Below are 15,254 nucleotides of genomic sequence, written 5' to 3'. Positions count from 1 at the left end.
GAAATGCGTCAAAATGACGCTCCCCGTAAACCCAGTGTTAATACGCTTTTTGTACAATATTTTATAGAATGATAGACATTGAAAAGCCAAAGCTTTCAGAATTTTCGATAATTTTGTTTTAGCGTTTTAAAAGCCTCACCACGAAAGAGCTGCAAAGTGGCGTATGCATATGAACTTTTTAATCATTTGCACATAGTGGTGTGCAAAATAATTAAAAGTAATAGATTAAAATACTTAGTTACCACTAGAATAAATTTTTGCAAAGAGCATAGAAAGTGGACAGCCCTTCAATTGAAAACAAAATTTTAAAAAGAATTACAGGAGCCCCATGATTCATAAACATAAGCGATGAGAGAAGAGACATAAACATGGAAAACATAAATGAGCACATAGCTAAATTAAGCGCATCCTTTTTCAAGAACTCACTAAGAAGAACTTTGAAGAAGATCACTTGAATGTAATACGTGCAATTACAAGAGCATTTTCAATTCTGAATTTATCAATGACACAACACTAAATATAGCCCAGTGACTGCATTTTTCCTGTCAGACAGGGTGCTCTCCAAAAAATTATGTAAATAATGTTCATATTTTCCTATTTTATCTTCATTGTATCTAATCTCATTTTCTTATTATCATTATTATTATTAAATCAGGACTGTTCCTAGGGAGCAACCTGTGGAAGCTGCGAAAAGCCACGGGGGAAGCAGGTCCCCTGGACCTAGAGCAAACCCAACCCATCCCCAACTTATATCTCCAAATGCAAATTTTTAAATAACCTTCACTCTTTGTTATAATGTTTTACTCTATGTTTCACTATATGTTTCTTCATAATGAGCCGAAGCTCTTTAATGAGCTAGTACTCGTATTTCTTTCGTTATGAGTACTCAAGTTTCTTTCGTTATGAGTAGACTGTTTGTGGAAAAATGCAAATAGAACACCTTCATGCACTCCAAAATCAATAAGAAACTGTCACTTAGTACCTGCATTCACTAAATGGCAAAATAAATCAATGTTGTATAGTTAAATAAAACTAAAATACGACGCTTTCTTAATGGCATCTCAATTTATTTTTAAAATGTCACTTAAAACCTATTCCAATCAAAACAATTAGCAGAAAATTCAGAGAAATACTTTCATTCATTGAAATAAAATTTTAAAAAGATAAAACTTGGTAATAAAAAGATAAAAGCTGTAATTTATAAAATGATGTAACACTTTCCGATAATAATTAATAAGTTAATTAGGACTGATTAAAATAATTTTGTTTCGAATTTTGGTGGTATCGTAACTCATTTAAAATTATTTAACGCGAGGACTTATTATCTGAAAGCAATTAATTAACATGACGCTTAGTTAAATAAATAAGTGTTTTACCAAACTTTTTAAACAGAAAAAAAAACTGTGTTTCTTCCGCTTCGGGCAATTTATTTCTTCTAAAGTGGAAGATAAATAGCGTGATAAATTAATGTTTCTTTTTTAAAAAAGGATCGGAAAATTCCCTCAGATTCAAATTGAAATTTGGCGCAGTAATAATTCTTTCTTCATTATCGTTTGCCTTATTTTTAACAAATTTTTCTTTGTCTAATTTAGTCATGATTTTTGTCGTTTGCAATATTTTAATGCTTGTTAGAATAACCTTTAAAAATTAATATTTTTTCGAGCTAACCATTAATCATTACTTTTTTATCGGCTAAATCGAATCTATTACCATCAAAATATAATGCAAAAAAGAAGAGAACAAAAGAGCAGACGATATTACAAAGCTATAACTCAGAGCGAAGTTTAAATCACGAAAGTGTTGCCACGCGACTCGAAATAAATAAAAACGGACGATGTCAAGTAAGTGATTACCCAACACTGAACAAAGAACTACTTTTTCCTGTTGCAATTTTGTTTTCCTCTTTCTCTTGAGTTCATGCTCCCGCTTCTTTTGCGAAGAAAATTGGATAAACACTTCCAGATCGGCAAAACATTCGACGCCTGCTTACGCAAGTCCATTAATATCCATTAAGGGACCGAATATAAGTGGGTGATCTAGTGATGTAACGAAAACAAAAGAGATATCTCTGTTTTTCTTCCGTTTATTCTCTGCATTCCGCAGGGTTACTTAAGAGTAAACAAGTGCAGTACTATAGTAATAACAGTGATTTCCGTTGACATTTCTTGCAACACTAGAAAAGAGAAAAAAATATTCCAGAGGAGATAATTTATAACATTCATTCTGAAAAAAATGTTAATAAAAGAAATTAATGAAAGACAAAACTTAAAAATTATTTTTTTACTTTAAGTATTTTTTTTTCCTTTTGAAACGAATAAATTGTTCGGTTTTTTTTTATTAATTTTATAAATTAAAATATTTTATGAAAAAGAACAATTTTATGTTACTATGTTCATGAGTAATATCATGTTAATTTCTATTTCCTTGTAATATTTTTATTTACTTTTCTTATCTATATAATGTTAATTATCAGAAATTTTATACAAATTATGATGCAATGAAAATAGTAATAAGAAATTTACACAAAAACTCCCGAGGTACAACTTTTGAAATAATTTTTAGCATATTCGTAATGTGTCTTACCTAAAAATTTTATTCTTTTAGTCATTTTCCATTTTTTCAAAGCTCTAAAATATCAAAATTTATAATGATAAAATACTATCCTTCACAAAAAAATTATAATTTATGTTTTTAAAAGGACTTTATAATGCTAATTTTAATTCTTTTTCTAACTTTCTGAAAACAGTTATCACAAACTCTATTTCTTCAAGGACTAGATATAAATAACTTTAAAAAAAATTGGCACAGACAGGTTGATATAATACAAATGGAACAACTTTTCAACAATTGCTATACATATTACGTGTAAATTATTATAAATGAACTTTATCATAGACTTGATATAACTAAAATTCAACCGAGATGGTAGTAACTACGAAACTCTATCATCATGAATTGTAGTTCAATTCTCAAAGAAAAGAAACATTTAAATGTTCAATATCTGGTTTAAGAATTTACTTAACAAAATTAATTTAAATTTTAGAAACCATCTTTTTAAGTGGAATAAACAGGGGAAATATTAGTATTTTTCTCGATATTAAAACGCGTCTCCTTCGAAAAAAGTGAGAGTATTTTCAATGGTGATAGAAGTTCGTTAAAAAGTGATACACCCTAAGTTTTCATTTCAGCAGTGACAAAAATAGAACTCCTTTTTTACCACTTTAAAATATTATTACCCATTGTCAAAATGGGTCTTGATTTGGATTTGATGGCGTCCACACACTTTTCAACTGTGTTCTAGAGTAATAATAAACAGTGCGCATGCGTCGTCATTGCATGTGTTGCTATGGTGACCGCTGCTGCTTTTCTGTTTATTTTCACTAGCAGGTATTTTTAATCCATTTACCTAATAATAATTTAAAGTATTTTTATGTTCTTTTTATTATTAACATATAATTACTGGCTTGATGGTGATTTCAATATAAATATAAATGCTAAAGAAGGAAAAATATTTTCTGACGCCTTGAAACACGTACGTATGCAGGATTTGAAAGCCAATCCGACGACAAATATCAATTGAAACAATTTTTGCAACCCATGATTTGAAATGTTGTGGAGTTTAACGGAGTCAATCCAGAAAGAAGAAGCATTTGACCAATGGGCATACCCTCCAACTGCTACGGAATTTCCGTAGTTTCAGAAATCTTCTTTTCAGACGGTAGCAAAATTAATGTCTTAATATTTAAAAAAAACTAATTTTAGCGTAACTTATCCACTATTACTTATAAAAGTGCAGGCCATATGGCTAGATTCTTAAGTTCTGATAAAAGTTTTATGAGAGATCCATTTGCTTTAAAAATTTCTACTTTGGTTCGCTACCACTAGAAAGAATTATTTTCAAAATCCTCATAAGTTGGAAGGTATGCCAATGGGTAACCAGTAATCGTAATAATGCGATCATAACTTTCTTTATAATAATAATGTTTTTTAATACATATTATTTTATTTTTTTTATTTTATTAATGCCGAGACACCAAAAGTGATTCATATAAACAAAAACACATATGTGATAAAAGTGGACATATTTGCTTGTACAAGACATTTCTTTCTTTTTTCCACCACTTTAATTGTAAAAAACCACTGTGCCCCAACTTTAGATACATTTATAAGTATCTATATTATAAATATATTGTGGGAAATAGAACTATGTGGTTTCTACAAAATAAATCTGCATAATGAAACACTTATGTGTTACCATATTTTTCATTTTCGCAAGAAATAAAAACATGCTTTTAAAAGTACGCTAGACACGAATGAGTTAAATTGTATTAACCCGTTTTGTCCCGAATTAATATATTAAAATGATACGGAAAGTGGTTTTATGGAAAAAGTGGTAAAATATATTATTGAAATTAATTGATTTTTCTACAGTTAGAGCATTCAAAAAGTCTTTGATAGATCAAAAAGTACTTCATCATCATCATCAACATTTATCTGGGCGCCTGGGCCGTGTCAAAAAGTACTAGTCCTAGTGTTTTGATTTTATTGGGCACCTGGGCCGCGAAGCGGCCCCTATCCCATTCATCTGGAATTTTATCACAGTTTTGGTTGAGCAATGATGTGAGCAGGCAATGGAGTTGCTTTTATGAATGTTTCAAGCTCTTTGCTTGAATAACTAAAAAGGAATCAAAAATAAATTGAGCAGCTTGCTCTAAACTGTGTTTGTTTGATTTTGGAGTTGTTCAGAATTGTATCAGCATGAGTAAACGTTATTTTCAGAAAAGTTGATGAAATTATTTGTTTTGATAGTTATGATATGAGGCGTCGGAGGTGAAATGTGCAGCTATTGGTCTGTAGTTTTTATCTTTGATATAATTTTCAAATTTAAAGATTTCATTAAAATTTGCTGTTTTACATTCTATGGCTTTATCGAAAAAATCTGCATTTAGCTTGTATATATGCTGTGATAGAGTTGGTATTTTGAGATCTGCATGTATATTGGTATTCCGGATGAACCATCTTGCACAGGTTATTTTTCTAAGGATCTTGTTTTGGCATTGGTTTAATTTCTTCAGTAGATGTTGAGGTATCGTTGTCCAGGCAGGTGAGGCATAGGTAAGTATTGGGCGGATCATTGCTGTATATAGTAGCTTCTTGTCAAAAAGTACTTGCTCCTTATAATTCTATATCTAATTAGAAATAACTAAATCATTGTGGTATCTGAGAATCTTTTAATTCACCCAGATAAATGAAAATGCTGAAAAAAGTTTCCCACCACAATGAATGTTTTTGAAAAAAGGAACTGTCCTAAATATATGACGCTGGGCGTTAACCGGTTAATGTTTAGTTTAAGCCGGAAAAATGGTCAAAAATTTCGATTGTTATTCATAAAGATAAATTTTGACAGTGACGTTTAGAAAACAATTGTATCCTCAACATAGACACAGAGTTCTTGTTGAAATTTATTCACTTTAGCTAGTTGGAAGGTGGTCAAAATTTTGAATAGTGATAAATTCCTTTTGTCCACAATATGACTTGATTCAGTTTGTTGTAATCAGAAAATGATTGAAAACTGTCAGATGTCGAATTCTGGTAAAGATTTGAGTACACTAGGTAGCCAGAAATACTGGCAGTTTGGAAATTTGCTTCCAAAATTTCACTCATGCACGCACACACAAAATTAATAGAAACGTAGTAAAATACAGCATTGTCTATATGTTTGTTTTCAGCTGTGGAGAATTATGAATCTTGAATTACAATAGAATGTAGGAAATTTAAATATCGTATGTTAGAAACCCTACCTTAAAATTATTTTAACATTTCTTGAATTAACTTTTATGTAAATGGAAGAAAATGTACAACCAAATTTATTTACGTGGAATTCTACGTCTGGCATCGGAAGCTTGCATTATTCTATTTTATTTATCTAAGCAAGAGAAATCATAAGTCAGTCGAATGTATCCGCCATATTTTAAATAATTCAATTTTTCTTCTACATACAAATATTTCACTAAAACAACAGAGCACGAAATTTAAAATTTCCATTTACGACATCTTTCAAAGAATTTCTATAATAATGCAAACAAGCATCACTCTCTTTTTTTTAATGCTGAAAAATATTCATTAAATCAAGAAATTTTAAAAATGCTTTTGCCATTTTCCATTTTGAAATAAATGTGTCTTTACTATATTTGAATAATTTAAAAGTTTGCATCAGCCAAAAGGGAAGTTTTCAAAAGATACGGATGTAAATGATATTTATTCATCAAAATCTTTATAACTATTCTTTTAGGTTTTATTTTTGAGGAAAAAAGAAAAATGGCTAAATATTTCAATGGCAAGTGTAAAACTCATTTATTTATTGGAAAATAGGAATTGAAGCACTTCGCATTTGCAAACGATTTTCTTTCAGAAAACCAACTTTGAGGAAATTAATGGTTTTAAAATGACTCATTTTTCGTTTTGATAAATATTTACATTTACAATTTCTTGGGTTCTAGAATATTCCATTAAGACTCCATTAGTTTTAAAGTTTGGCTACTTTTTTGGCGTAAGTATATGGATAATTTGAAGATTAATTATTTTCTCCGTCAAACTTTTGTCCACGAACGTCAAGACTGATATTTCCAGCATATTATTTTTTTCTGATTCTATAAACACAATGTTATATCTAAAAAAGAACAGAATTAAAAAAGATTGATTAATTCACGAAATTTCAATGCAATTCTTTTTAAATAAATATTTAGCTACCAAACTTCAGTTTGATCGATTGTTAGAATTATATTAATTTATCATCAACACTTATGCAATCAAAAATAAAGGAAAGTAGTTATGTTAATGGTTAAAAAAGATATTATGTACAAATTTATCAAATATGAAGATATATTTTTTAAATTAAGAGGTCAAGATGCTGATGTTGATAAAAATTATTCAGATATTATGCAAACATTTTAAAATATCATTCACAAAAGCAAAGACCGCTTGGCTAATTTCTGCGTTATTGGTTATTGGTTATTGCAATTACATAAATTTTCAGGCTTGTGTGCTCAAAATAGGCTTATAAACCTTCGTCAAGTAGAAGAGGACAGATAGCACAATAGGAGAGGCAGCATCAAGTAGTACCACCTCCGATATCCTAATTTCTGTGTTATAGAAAAAAAGTGGAGGGTGTTTAAAATTGTTAAAATCGTTGCCAATGCATGATTGTAAAAGCTCCATTTGTTTTGACATCACAGAAGCTTATAATTTTTTACATTTATACAATTATACGACTTGGCACAAACTGTTTTTGTATTGTAATTTTTTCATTGAAGCGAAAATACATATAAAATATAGATTGCGAGCTTAAGAATCTGATTAGTGCTGTTTGGTACAGCAGTAATAGTCCTTAAGTTTTTGAGAATTGTGTTATCAAATATTATAACGGTAACTATCTTTGGCGACCAGCTTGGTCATCTTTCAAAATTATCTTGTACAGCACATAAACTTTAATGGTAACCAGTCTGAATGCACGGCGTAACTGCATTTTTATATTCTAATTCGTTAACCCTTACTCCATTCTTTACACCTTAATTAGTTTTAAGCAATGTATTAACGAAATTTCTAACTGTCTAGCTATTGTTAGCGACTTTGTCCGAACTTTGATTAGAACTGATTTTTATATTCAACTTCGATATATATGATTCAACTTCCATCAACTTGATTTTTTCATTCGAACTTCGGCTTTGCCAAATTACTTTGATTTCAATTTTAACTATTTTCAAGACTTATCCGTAATATTGTCAAAGCAGGGGTGAAAGCGAGACGGAAAAGAGAAAAGGCTGGTAGTAAAACCATTTCAGTTATTGCTAGTTTTCATTTCAGTTCAGTTATTGCAGTTATTGCTAGTTTTCGGGAGGAGTTTAATTATTATTTTTTTAAACTATTCAATAATATCTATTTTCGTTCGTTCGTTCGTTCGCTGTAGTGGAACTGGGCATCTGAGGAGTTACGGCCCTTTTCCCATTCATCTTGAAGTTATACTTAGAAACATACATGACAAAATTAAAGTTTGGGGAGCAAATGGAGTTCTTGAGAAAAGAAAAATGGCACTTTGCCATTATTAGGCAATGACAAAATTATAAGTAATAAAAATGTACATGGAAAAGGTAAAATTAAAGTACAATGGAAAAATAAACACAAATGAATATTTACAGTTTGGAAATACATACAAAAGGAGGGCGAGTTAAAGGATTGTGAGGATGTGTGCATATGTGTAAGTAAATGTGGCTCTGTTAAGTAGAGACCCGGCCGTCAGTGAGTGTTTGTGTTGTTAAATGTTAGTATGATATCAGAAGTGTAGAAGTGTGCAATGGGTCGAATTTTTGCATCTTCTTTGAGATTTATGCAGTCGAAAATATCATTAAAATTTGCGGTATTGCAGGTGGCGGCTTTAATAAAGAAGTTTCTATTTAATTTGTTGAAATGATGGTCAAAGCTGTCAGTGTTAAGATCTCTATGAATGGCGTTGTTGCGGATAAACCATCTGGCTCCCGTGAGTTTTCTCAAGATGTTGTTTTGGAGTACGATAAGTTCTTTGAGGTCTTTTTCGGAGGCGTTACACCTCGCAGGTGAGGCGTACGTCATGATAGGACGTATCATCGAAGTATACAAATATCTATTTTATCATTGAAAAGAAGCAGATATATGTTAAAATCTTAAAGAAATCTTGATAGTTTCAGATATTTTATTTTTCACGGAAAAAATGCTATAATAAAATGTCTTTCGTACCAGTTTTTCATCTTTTCCGTCTTGCTATATAAGGGCTTTCAGCCATGTGTCAAAGTTCCTTATGTATTGAATTTTAGTAATAATTTGAAATCTGTCCGACAGTCATTAAATCACACAACGCATAGTAAGTATGAGTTTGAGACATTCTGCACAATGGGCGGCAGAAGTACTGTTGTTGTTGACGTTTGCCTGTTAAGACAGAGGGGCTGCGATTGTTTTTGTTTTCCAGTGGCGCCATCTATGGCCAAGAATTCGACTTCTGCCACACCGTACGTCACACCCGTTTATAGGGCGGACCCATTCATTCATCCACAGATCGTAATTTTGACCTGAATCAGAGAATGATCGATCTCCAATCCAGTACCCCCAGAGGTATTGATTTTTTATGGGAAAATGGAGGACTTTTGTGACTCGACAAATTTAACGTGCATCAGTCACTTTACTACACGGGGAGGCTTCGGCAGGCGCGGTTCGAACCCACCAACTCTCGGACATGGGCCCAGCGCCCTACCGACCAGGCTATCCCGGTCAGCAGAAGTATTAAAATTATTAATTATTTCCCATTGCTCCATCAAGTGATGTACTTCTTCCTCAACGCGTTGATGTTATAAATATTTGACTGAAAATCTGTGCTATTTTTTTTCTAATCTAAATTTTTTTTTTTTTGCATATATATGTAACACAGTACTTTAAAATACAAAATGTATTATATGGTCATTTATAATTTTTTATACAAAACTGTGGAAGATAACATATAAAACATATCAAATAATTAAATTTGTCATACAACAATATCCTTCTCATAACAATAATAAGTACTCTTATAAGTGTTAAGATTTAAAAATGGATAGAAGAACAGAATGATACAAAATCAATTGAATTGCAACTATTTGATTGCATTGCTTTAGAAATGAGACTCTGTAGCTTCAGCAGAGTACAGAACACCGAATCTGCTGAGCAGCACAACGCTGTTATATGTTTCTCAGTTAAAGGTGAACCCCTGTTTAAAAGACTGCGAGTTACTTTATGAAGCATTGTTAAAATATCGTCCAATTCTAAGAAAACATATAAAACTAAAAAAAAAACATATATTATTAGAAAATGATGGTATGAGCTTTTCATGGTACCATGCTAGTACATCTCAGTGTAGTTCTCTGTCTTGAGGTTGAGAAGTTATGATTGAGTTGTCAATTTGAAAAATAATGGTAGCTACAATAAAAATCCTAAATGTTCTATGGTTAAAAGTTTCTTGTTTTGTCATGTTTTATTTACAATATTTCCTATTTTATCACATGATAGAAATATTTGAAAATCTTAGTGGAAGAAGCAGATAATTGACATTTTCATGCGTGTCTGTTAATCAAGAGGAAAATAACATAGAATGGTTGCATTAAAATGGGTGATATGTTTACTGTAACGGAATCGTTTTCACTTTTACTTCAATTTTAACATAAAAAATCCGCATTGGTTTTGAGTATGCCTGCTTGATTTGTAATTCAAATTAATTAGTTGTAAATAAAAAAAGGCAAAGAATCACAAGCCCCACCTTCCAAGTAGTCTGTAAAAAATACAGTACGGATGCCACATTTTTTCTTCTTACCTTGATTATTGCCACTCTGAAAATGTCGCTTTCCTGGTTCATCCACTACGCTCTTCAATTCTAAATGGTATGCAGCTTAGGAGGTATCAAAGGTAGAATGTACCACTGGTTATCAAATGTACTCCTTTTTTTAGGAACTACCCTCCCCATAAATCTCCAAATATTTGTTTCTGCGTATCTCACCATATCTTAAGAACTTTTTAAGTGCATCGAAACATTTTTACAAGCAATGACAGCGTATAGAAACCATGTTATAGTTTTTGTTATGGTTACGAAAAAAAGTTTTAGAGAAAAGTTCAAAATGGCACATTAATTATATGGGTTGTATATTTGATTTTTTTTTTAAATTAATATTTATTCCTTTTTTTTCCTTTTTAGAAAGACCTCCTTCAGAAGCAACCTTCACTGGGGAGGAATATCTTCATTTTGATGTTCGGGGTAGTGGCGGAGAGCCCCTGGTCAGTTGGAGCGACCAGGTGTCTCTACAATTCCGCAGCAGACAATCTGCGGGATTATTATTCTTCGCTGCAGACTTGGGTGCACATAGTACTGGTAGCGAAGACTTTTTGCACGTCGCCCTCAAAGGAGGTGGTATAGCTGTTCACACCAAACTCGGATCTGGTCACGTCGAGAAAGTAGTCCGACCCTCTAAAGTTCGATTTGATGACAACCAATGGCACAAAATCGTCATACATAGAAAAGTTCGTGAGGTAAGCCAACGTCCTTTAAAATTTTTAAATTAGATTAAATTTAAAATTTTTCCTTCAAAATTTAAATAATGATAAATTTAATTATAAATTTATCAAATGTATTTACTGTTTGAAACTGGAAAATTAACTATCAACTTCAAAATCGGGCTGTTCTGATGGGGCAGGTGGTTAGAGTGTCACTGATTTACTAGTTAGGGAACTTTGTGAGTTTTGAATTGGATACTGGATGCCGACGAAACAATTAGCACGTATACACAGCAAGGTGTTCTTTATAACTGTCGTAACTGAAAGACCTCAGGTGGGTGTGCGGAAGATTTGAGCGAGAATGCAAGTTCAATCACTGCCCACATCATTTGAATAGGTTCAATATCAAGTGGCGTACTTATGGCCGTAAAAACAAAGTCCCTAAAAACAGAGCGCTTGGATATAATAAGGTAGTGCGTGTATATTAAATAGAATTAGGAAATCCTTTCCACTTTAATTATTATTTTACTCACTTCTCAAAATGTTTATAAGCAATCGTACAATCTAGCAACTATATATAGGCATATCCAATTGTAAAGAATTTTTTGAGGAAGAAAAGGACGTATGTTTGCTCTCATATTTATGTCTACGAACCATAACTTAAACTAAAGTTAGTTTGTAACAAATAATTTTCTGCAGCATGCTTCAAATCTTACGTTAGAAAAAAAAAATTTCATGGAGACAGACAATAATTTTTAACTGGTTGTTCATATTTTTTTCTTGAACTGGTTTTCTTATAACTGCAGCTTTAACCCCTTGGAGACCCTGATTCATAAAAGCATTCGTACAAAATCAGAATCAGGATGTAAATAAATTAAAAAAAAGTAGCTTAAATGTAGGCGTTGCTAATTTCACAGACTTACTTTGCTTTCACTTTAGTCATTGTTAGTTTAATCATATATATAATCAGTGTTAGTTCAAAGTATAACTAAATAATTTTATTTTGAACTAAGGTAGTGGTGAATTAAATAAATCAAACAATTATTACCCCGCCCACATATAAACTGCTAAAGAACTACTTTGGTTACCAGTTTTATCTTTTTACCCTGATTGATACGGTTCTTATGCTGGCACGTATTTGTGACAGTCGGCGCGAAAGGGTTAATTCAGAACAGCTTGAAAAGCAACATTCCTAATTGGCTTAAATATAACGCGGGAAAATGAATGAACATTATCATTAAAGAAAAAACAGCAAGAAATTATTAGCTTCATTTGCTAGTTTTTAACAGCAATACTTTTTAACACTTTACCGACCGGTAGCGGTTCGAACATACTATGCCCTTTCACCGCCCGTTCAGCTGCAGATCGTCCGTAGTATTTTATTTAATTTAGTATTTTTCAGTTTAAGTCATTTTTTCACCACTAAATATCAAAAATTATAAGTATCATGTGAAATGCAACGTTGCAGCAATATTCTGCTGGATACTATATTAATAAGTGGGCGTAACTATCCTTCTCTTACGAACTCTACTATATAATTTGCTACCACTTTATTAAAACTTTTCCAGAAAGCGGAGCAGTTGGCATCCCTGCATGCTGAATTGGTGGAAAACGTAGTCACCACAGATCGGTCAAAAGTCGATTAATCGACGACCGGTCGGTAAGCGCTGGAGAGCAAACGCTGAATAATCTACGGCCGGTCGGTATACGATGAGAACAAAACGTCGATTAATCGACGGCCGGTCGGTATGCGCTGAGAACAAAACGTCGATTAATCGACGGCCGGTCGGTAAAGTGTTAACAAATGTAAAATGCAGTTTAACACTATTTCCACTAAACAGTATCAAAATGCACTGTAAGCTTCAAATTATAGTATAAATTTATGTATTTCCTTCACGGCTAATTTCTTGATTTTTCGTGGAATAGTTCAAGAGTTATCCAAAAATTATTTAGTTTTATGAAAATATTAGTTGAATTTTGTTCATTTTTATTAGGTCTTGTGGGGTGTATTTAGTCTTTTGATATTTAAATAAACGACATTATGCAGCATCATACCAGAATCCCGATTTCAGAAGTAACGGAAAATACAGGAATAGTTGAATAATTTTAATATTCGCATATTTTCCGCCAGGTTACTCTTTAGCGCACACAGTTGCAGCGAATAATTTAGAAAAATGAATAACGCTGCAGTTGCACACCAAAACACGTAAATCTATTAATGAATACGGTGAGCAAATAATTTGAATTTGATACCCAACAGTTTTGGTATTCATTTGCATTTAAACGTGTGACAAAATGGGCAAACGCAAAGTTCCAGTAGAAATGGTGCTAAAAAATTCAGAAATATTTCGTTCGCTGTTAACTATTCAATAATCAAAAAGGAATATGGAAAAAAAACGAGGGTAAATTAAACTTTCGTACTTTCTTAATCAAAAGGTGTTATAAAATGGTACAGAAAAATACATTTTCAGCAAATTACCTGTATATTGTACTATAACAAATAATAATGATTAGCTAATGATAAGAAAAAATAAAATTGTTATTAGCATGATAACTTGCGAATATTTTTAATATCTTGTTTAGAGTATAAGACAAATGCTCTCTTTTCCTCTATGGTATGTTTGCTTTTAAATTTCTTTACTTTTCATAATTCTTAACCCGTATAATATAACTGCCAAATATTCCAGGGTTTCCGTAAGATTTTATTTCGTGTGCTTTTCTATTTCATTTTTAGAATGATTTGAACCACCATCACACATGAATAATTAAGAAATATACCTAAATCCATGATAAAATGTTTACGATAATGTGCTTTAACTCTGACAAAATATAAAAATGTGTTTGCCTAAAACTTAGAAAATAAGTCTTTTACTTTTTTTTTAAGTCTAAATTTATTTAAGTCTAAACTTATTTTTTAAGTCACTTGGGGAAATTCTAAATGAAAAAGCAAACTTTGGCATGTCTGAAGAAGTGATCATGGTCTTGAATTCAATAAAAGTTTTATAAGAATTCTAGTTGTTTTAAAAATTCCTGTTTTATTTCTGTTTTGCATAAACTTCAAATGTTGTGGGTAAGTGTTAAGATAAATTATTCATAGATCTAAAAACTTGACATTTTAGAGTATAAATCTTTATTTTTAAAATTTCTAAAAGAATTGTCTTACTGGTCATGACAAATTTAAACCCGTGTATTTAAGATATATTAGCAAAGCAGTTAAAACTTTTAAGTGTTTTGCAGAGTAGATTAAAGTTTTAAAAATTCTTTCTAAATTAACCATAATTTTTTTTTTAAATGGCGGGCACTTGGGGTTTGTCCCATAGGCCACAAAAATGCCAGAACTGCTACTCTCTTCTCGTTACCCAGTGGGCACCTGTGGCGAAGTTACGGCGGTGGAGCAGCGTTGTCACGTCACACAACCACAAACCCGTTTATAGAACGGGTCACAATCACACACAAAGGAGAAAGGAGGTAGAACACAGAGAGAAAGAAACGTCCATGCCCTGAGCAGGATTCGAACCCGCTACCAGCGGCTCCACAGTCAGGCACGCTAACCACTCGGCCACCAGGTCGGCAATTGACCATTATTTTACTGCAACTATGTAAAATCTTTATTAGTGATCGTATAAAATGTCGGGAGGCCTAAAAATGAGAAGAAAAAGAGACGTAACTAGATTTTATCCAATTTTACTTACAGCTGATTAAATAAATGTAAAATTCTTATTATGCGAATCCGAAGAGGGGCCTGGTCTGGCCTGATCTGTTTAGGCTAGCTGGACTTTTGAGGCCAATAATGGCCCTTTTTCCATTCATCCTGTAATGAGAATTTAAGCAAAAACAATAGACAGATTACATGAAATGCAACAAATAAAGGTTGGAGAACACTGCTCTACAGTAACCTTCAATAGTAAACTGAATGAAATGTGCTAGAAAAAAATACTATTTTTAATAGATTTTTGCTCCTTATCAGTCACCACTTTTTACTTTTTCTGTCACCTGTAGCTTTCCTGCATAGGACTCTTGATCATTGATTTATAAAGTGCAGTAGGAGCTGGAAAGTATATCTAAATCTGGAAGTAATGCGATGAATTATGGCGCAGAGATCGTACGGTCCTCAAAAACAATTTGAAAACCTGGTTTCAAAGCTTCACGTTTATTTTTATTAGTTTTCACTTTAAAATTAAACATTGAAACTAGTGATTTCACAAACAGAT

General features: G+C 31.9%; 1 protein-coding gene across 2 annotated transcripts in view; it reads left to right on the top strand.

Annotated features, from left to right (window-relative positions):
• The window catches only part of LOC107438212 (neurexin 1), a 302,816-nt gene that overhangs the window by 189,095 nt on the left and 98,467 nt on the right, over nt 1-15,254 (top strand). For both annotated transcript variants that reach the window (XM_071185922.2, XM_071185921.2), the window contains exon 5: nt 10,748-11,079. In XM_071185922.2, the coding sequence (XP_071042023.1) occupies nt 10,748-11,079 (332 nt within the window). The remainder of the gene's footprint in view (nt 1-10,747; nt 11,080-15,254) is intronic.

The sequence above is a fragment of the Parasteatoda tepidariorum genome, chromosome 5, assembly GCF_982258835.1.
Source record: "Parasteatoda tepidariorum strain Cologne lab strain chromosome 5, Ptep-v5.0, whole genome shotgun sequence".
Taxonomy (NCBI): Eukaryota; Metazoa; Arthropoda; class Arachnida; order Araneae; family Theridiidae; genus Parasteatoda; species Parasteatoda tepidariorum.
This window is presented reverse-complemented; position numbering and strand designations above follow the sequence as displayed.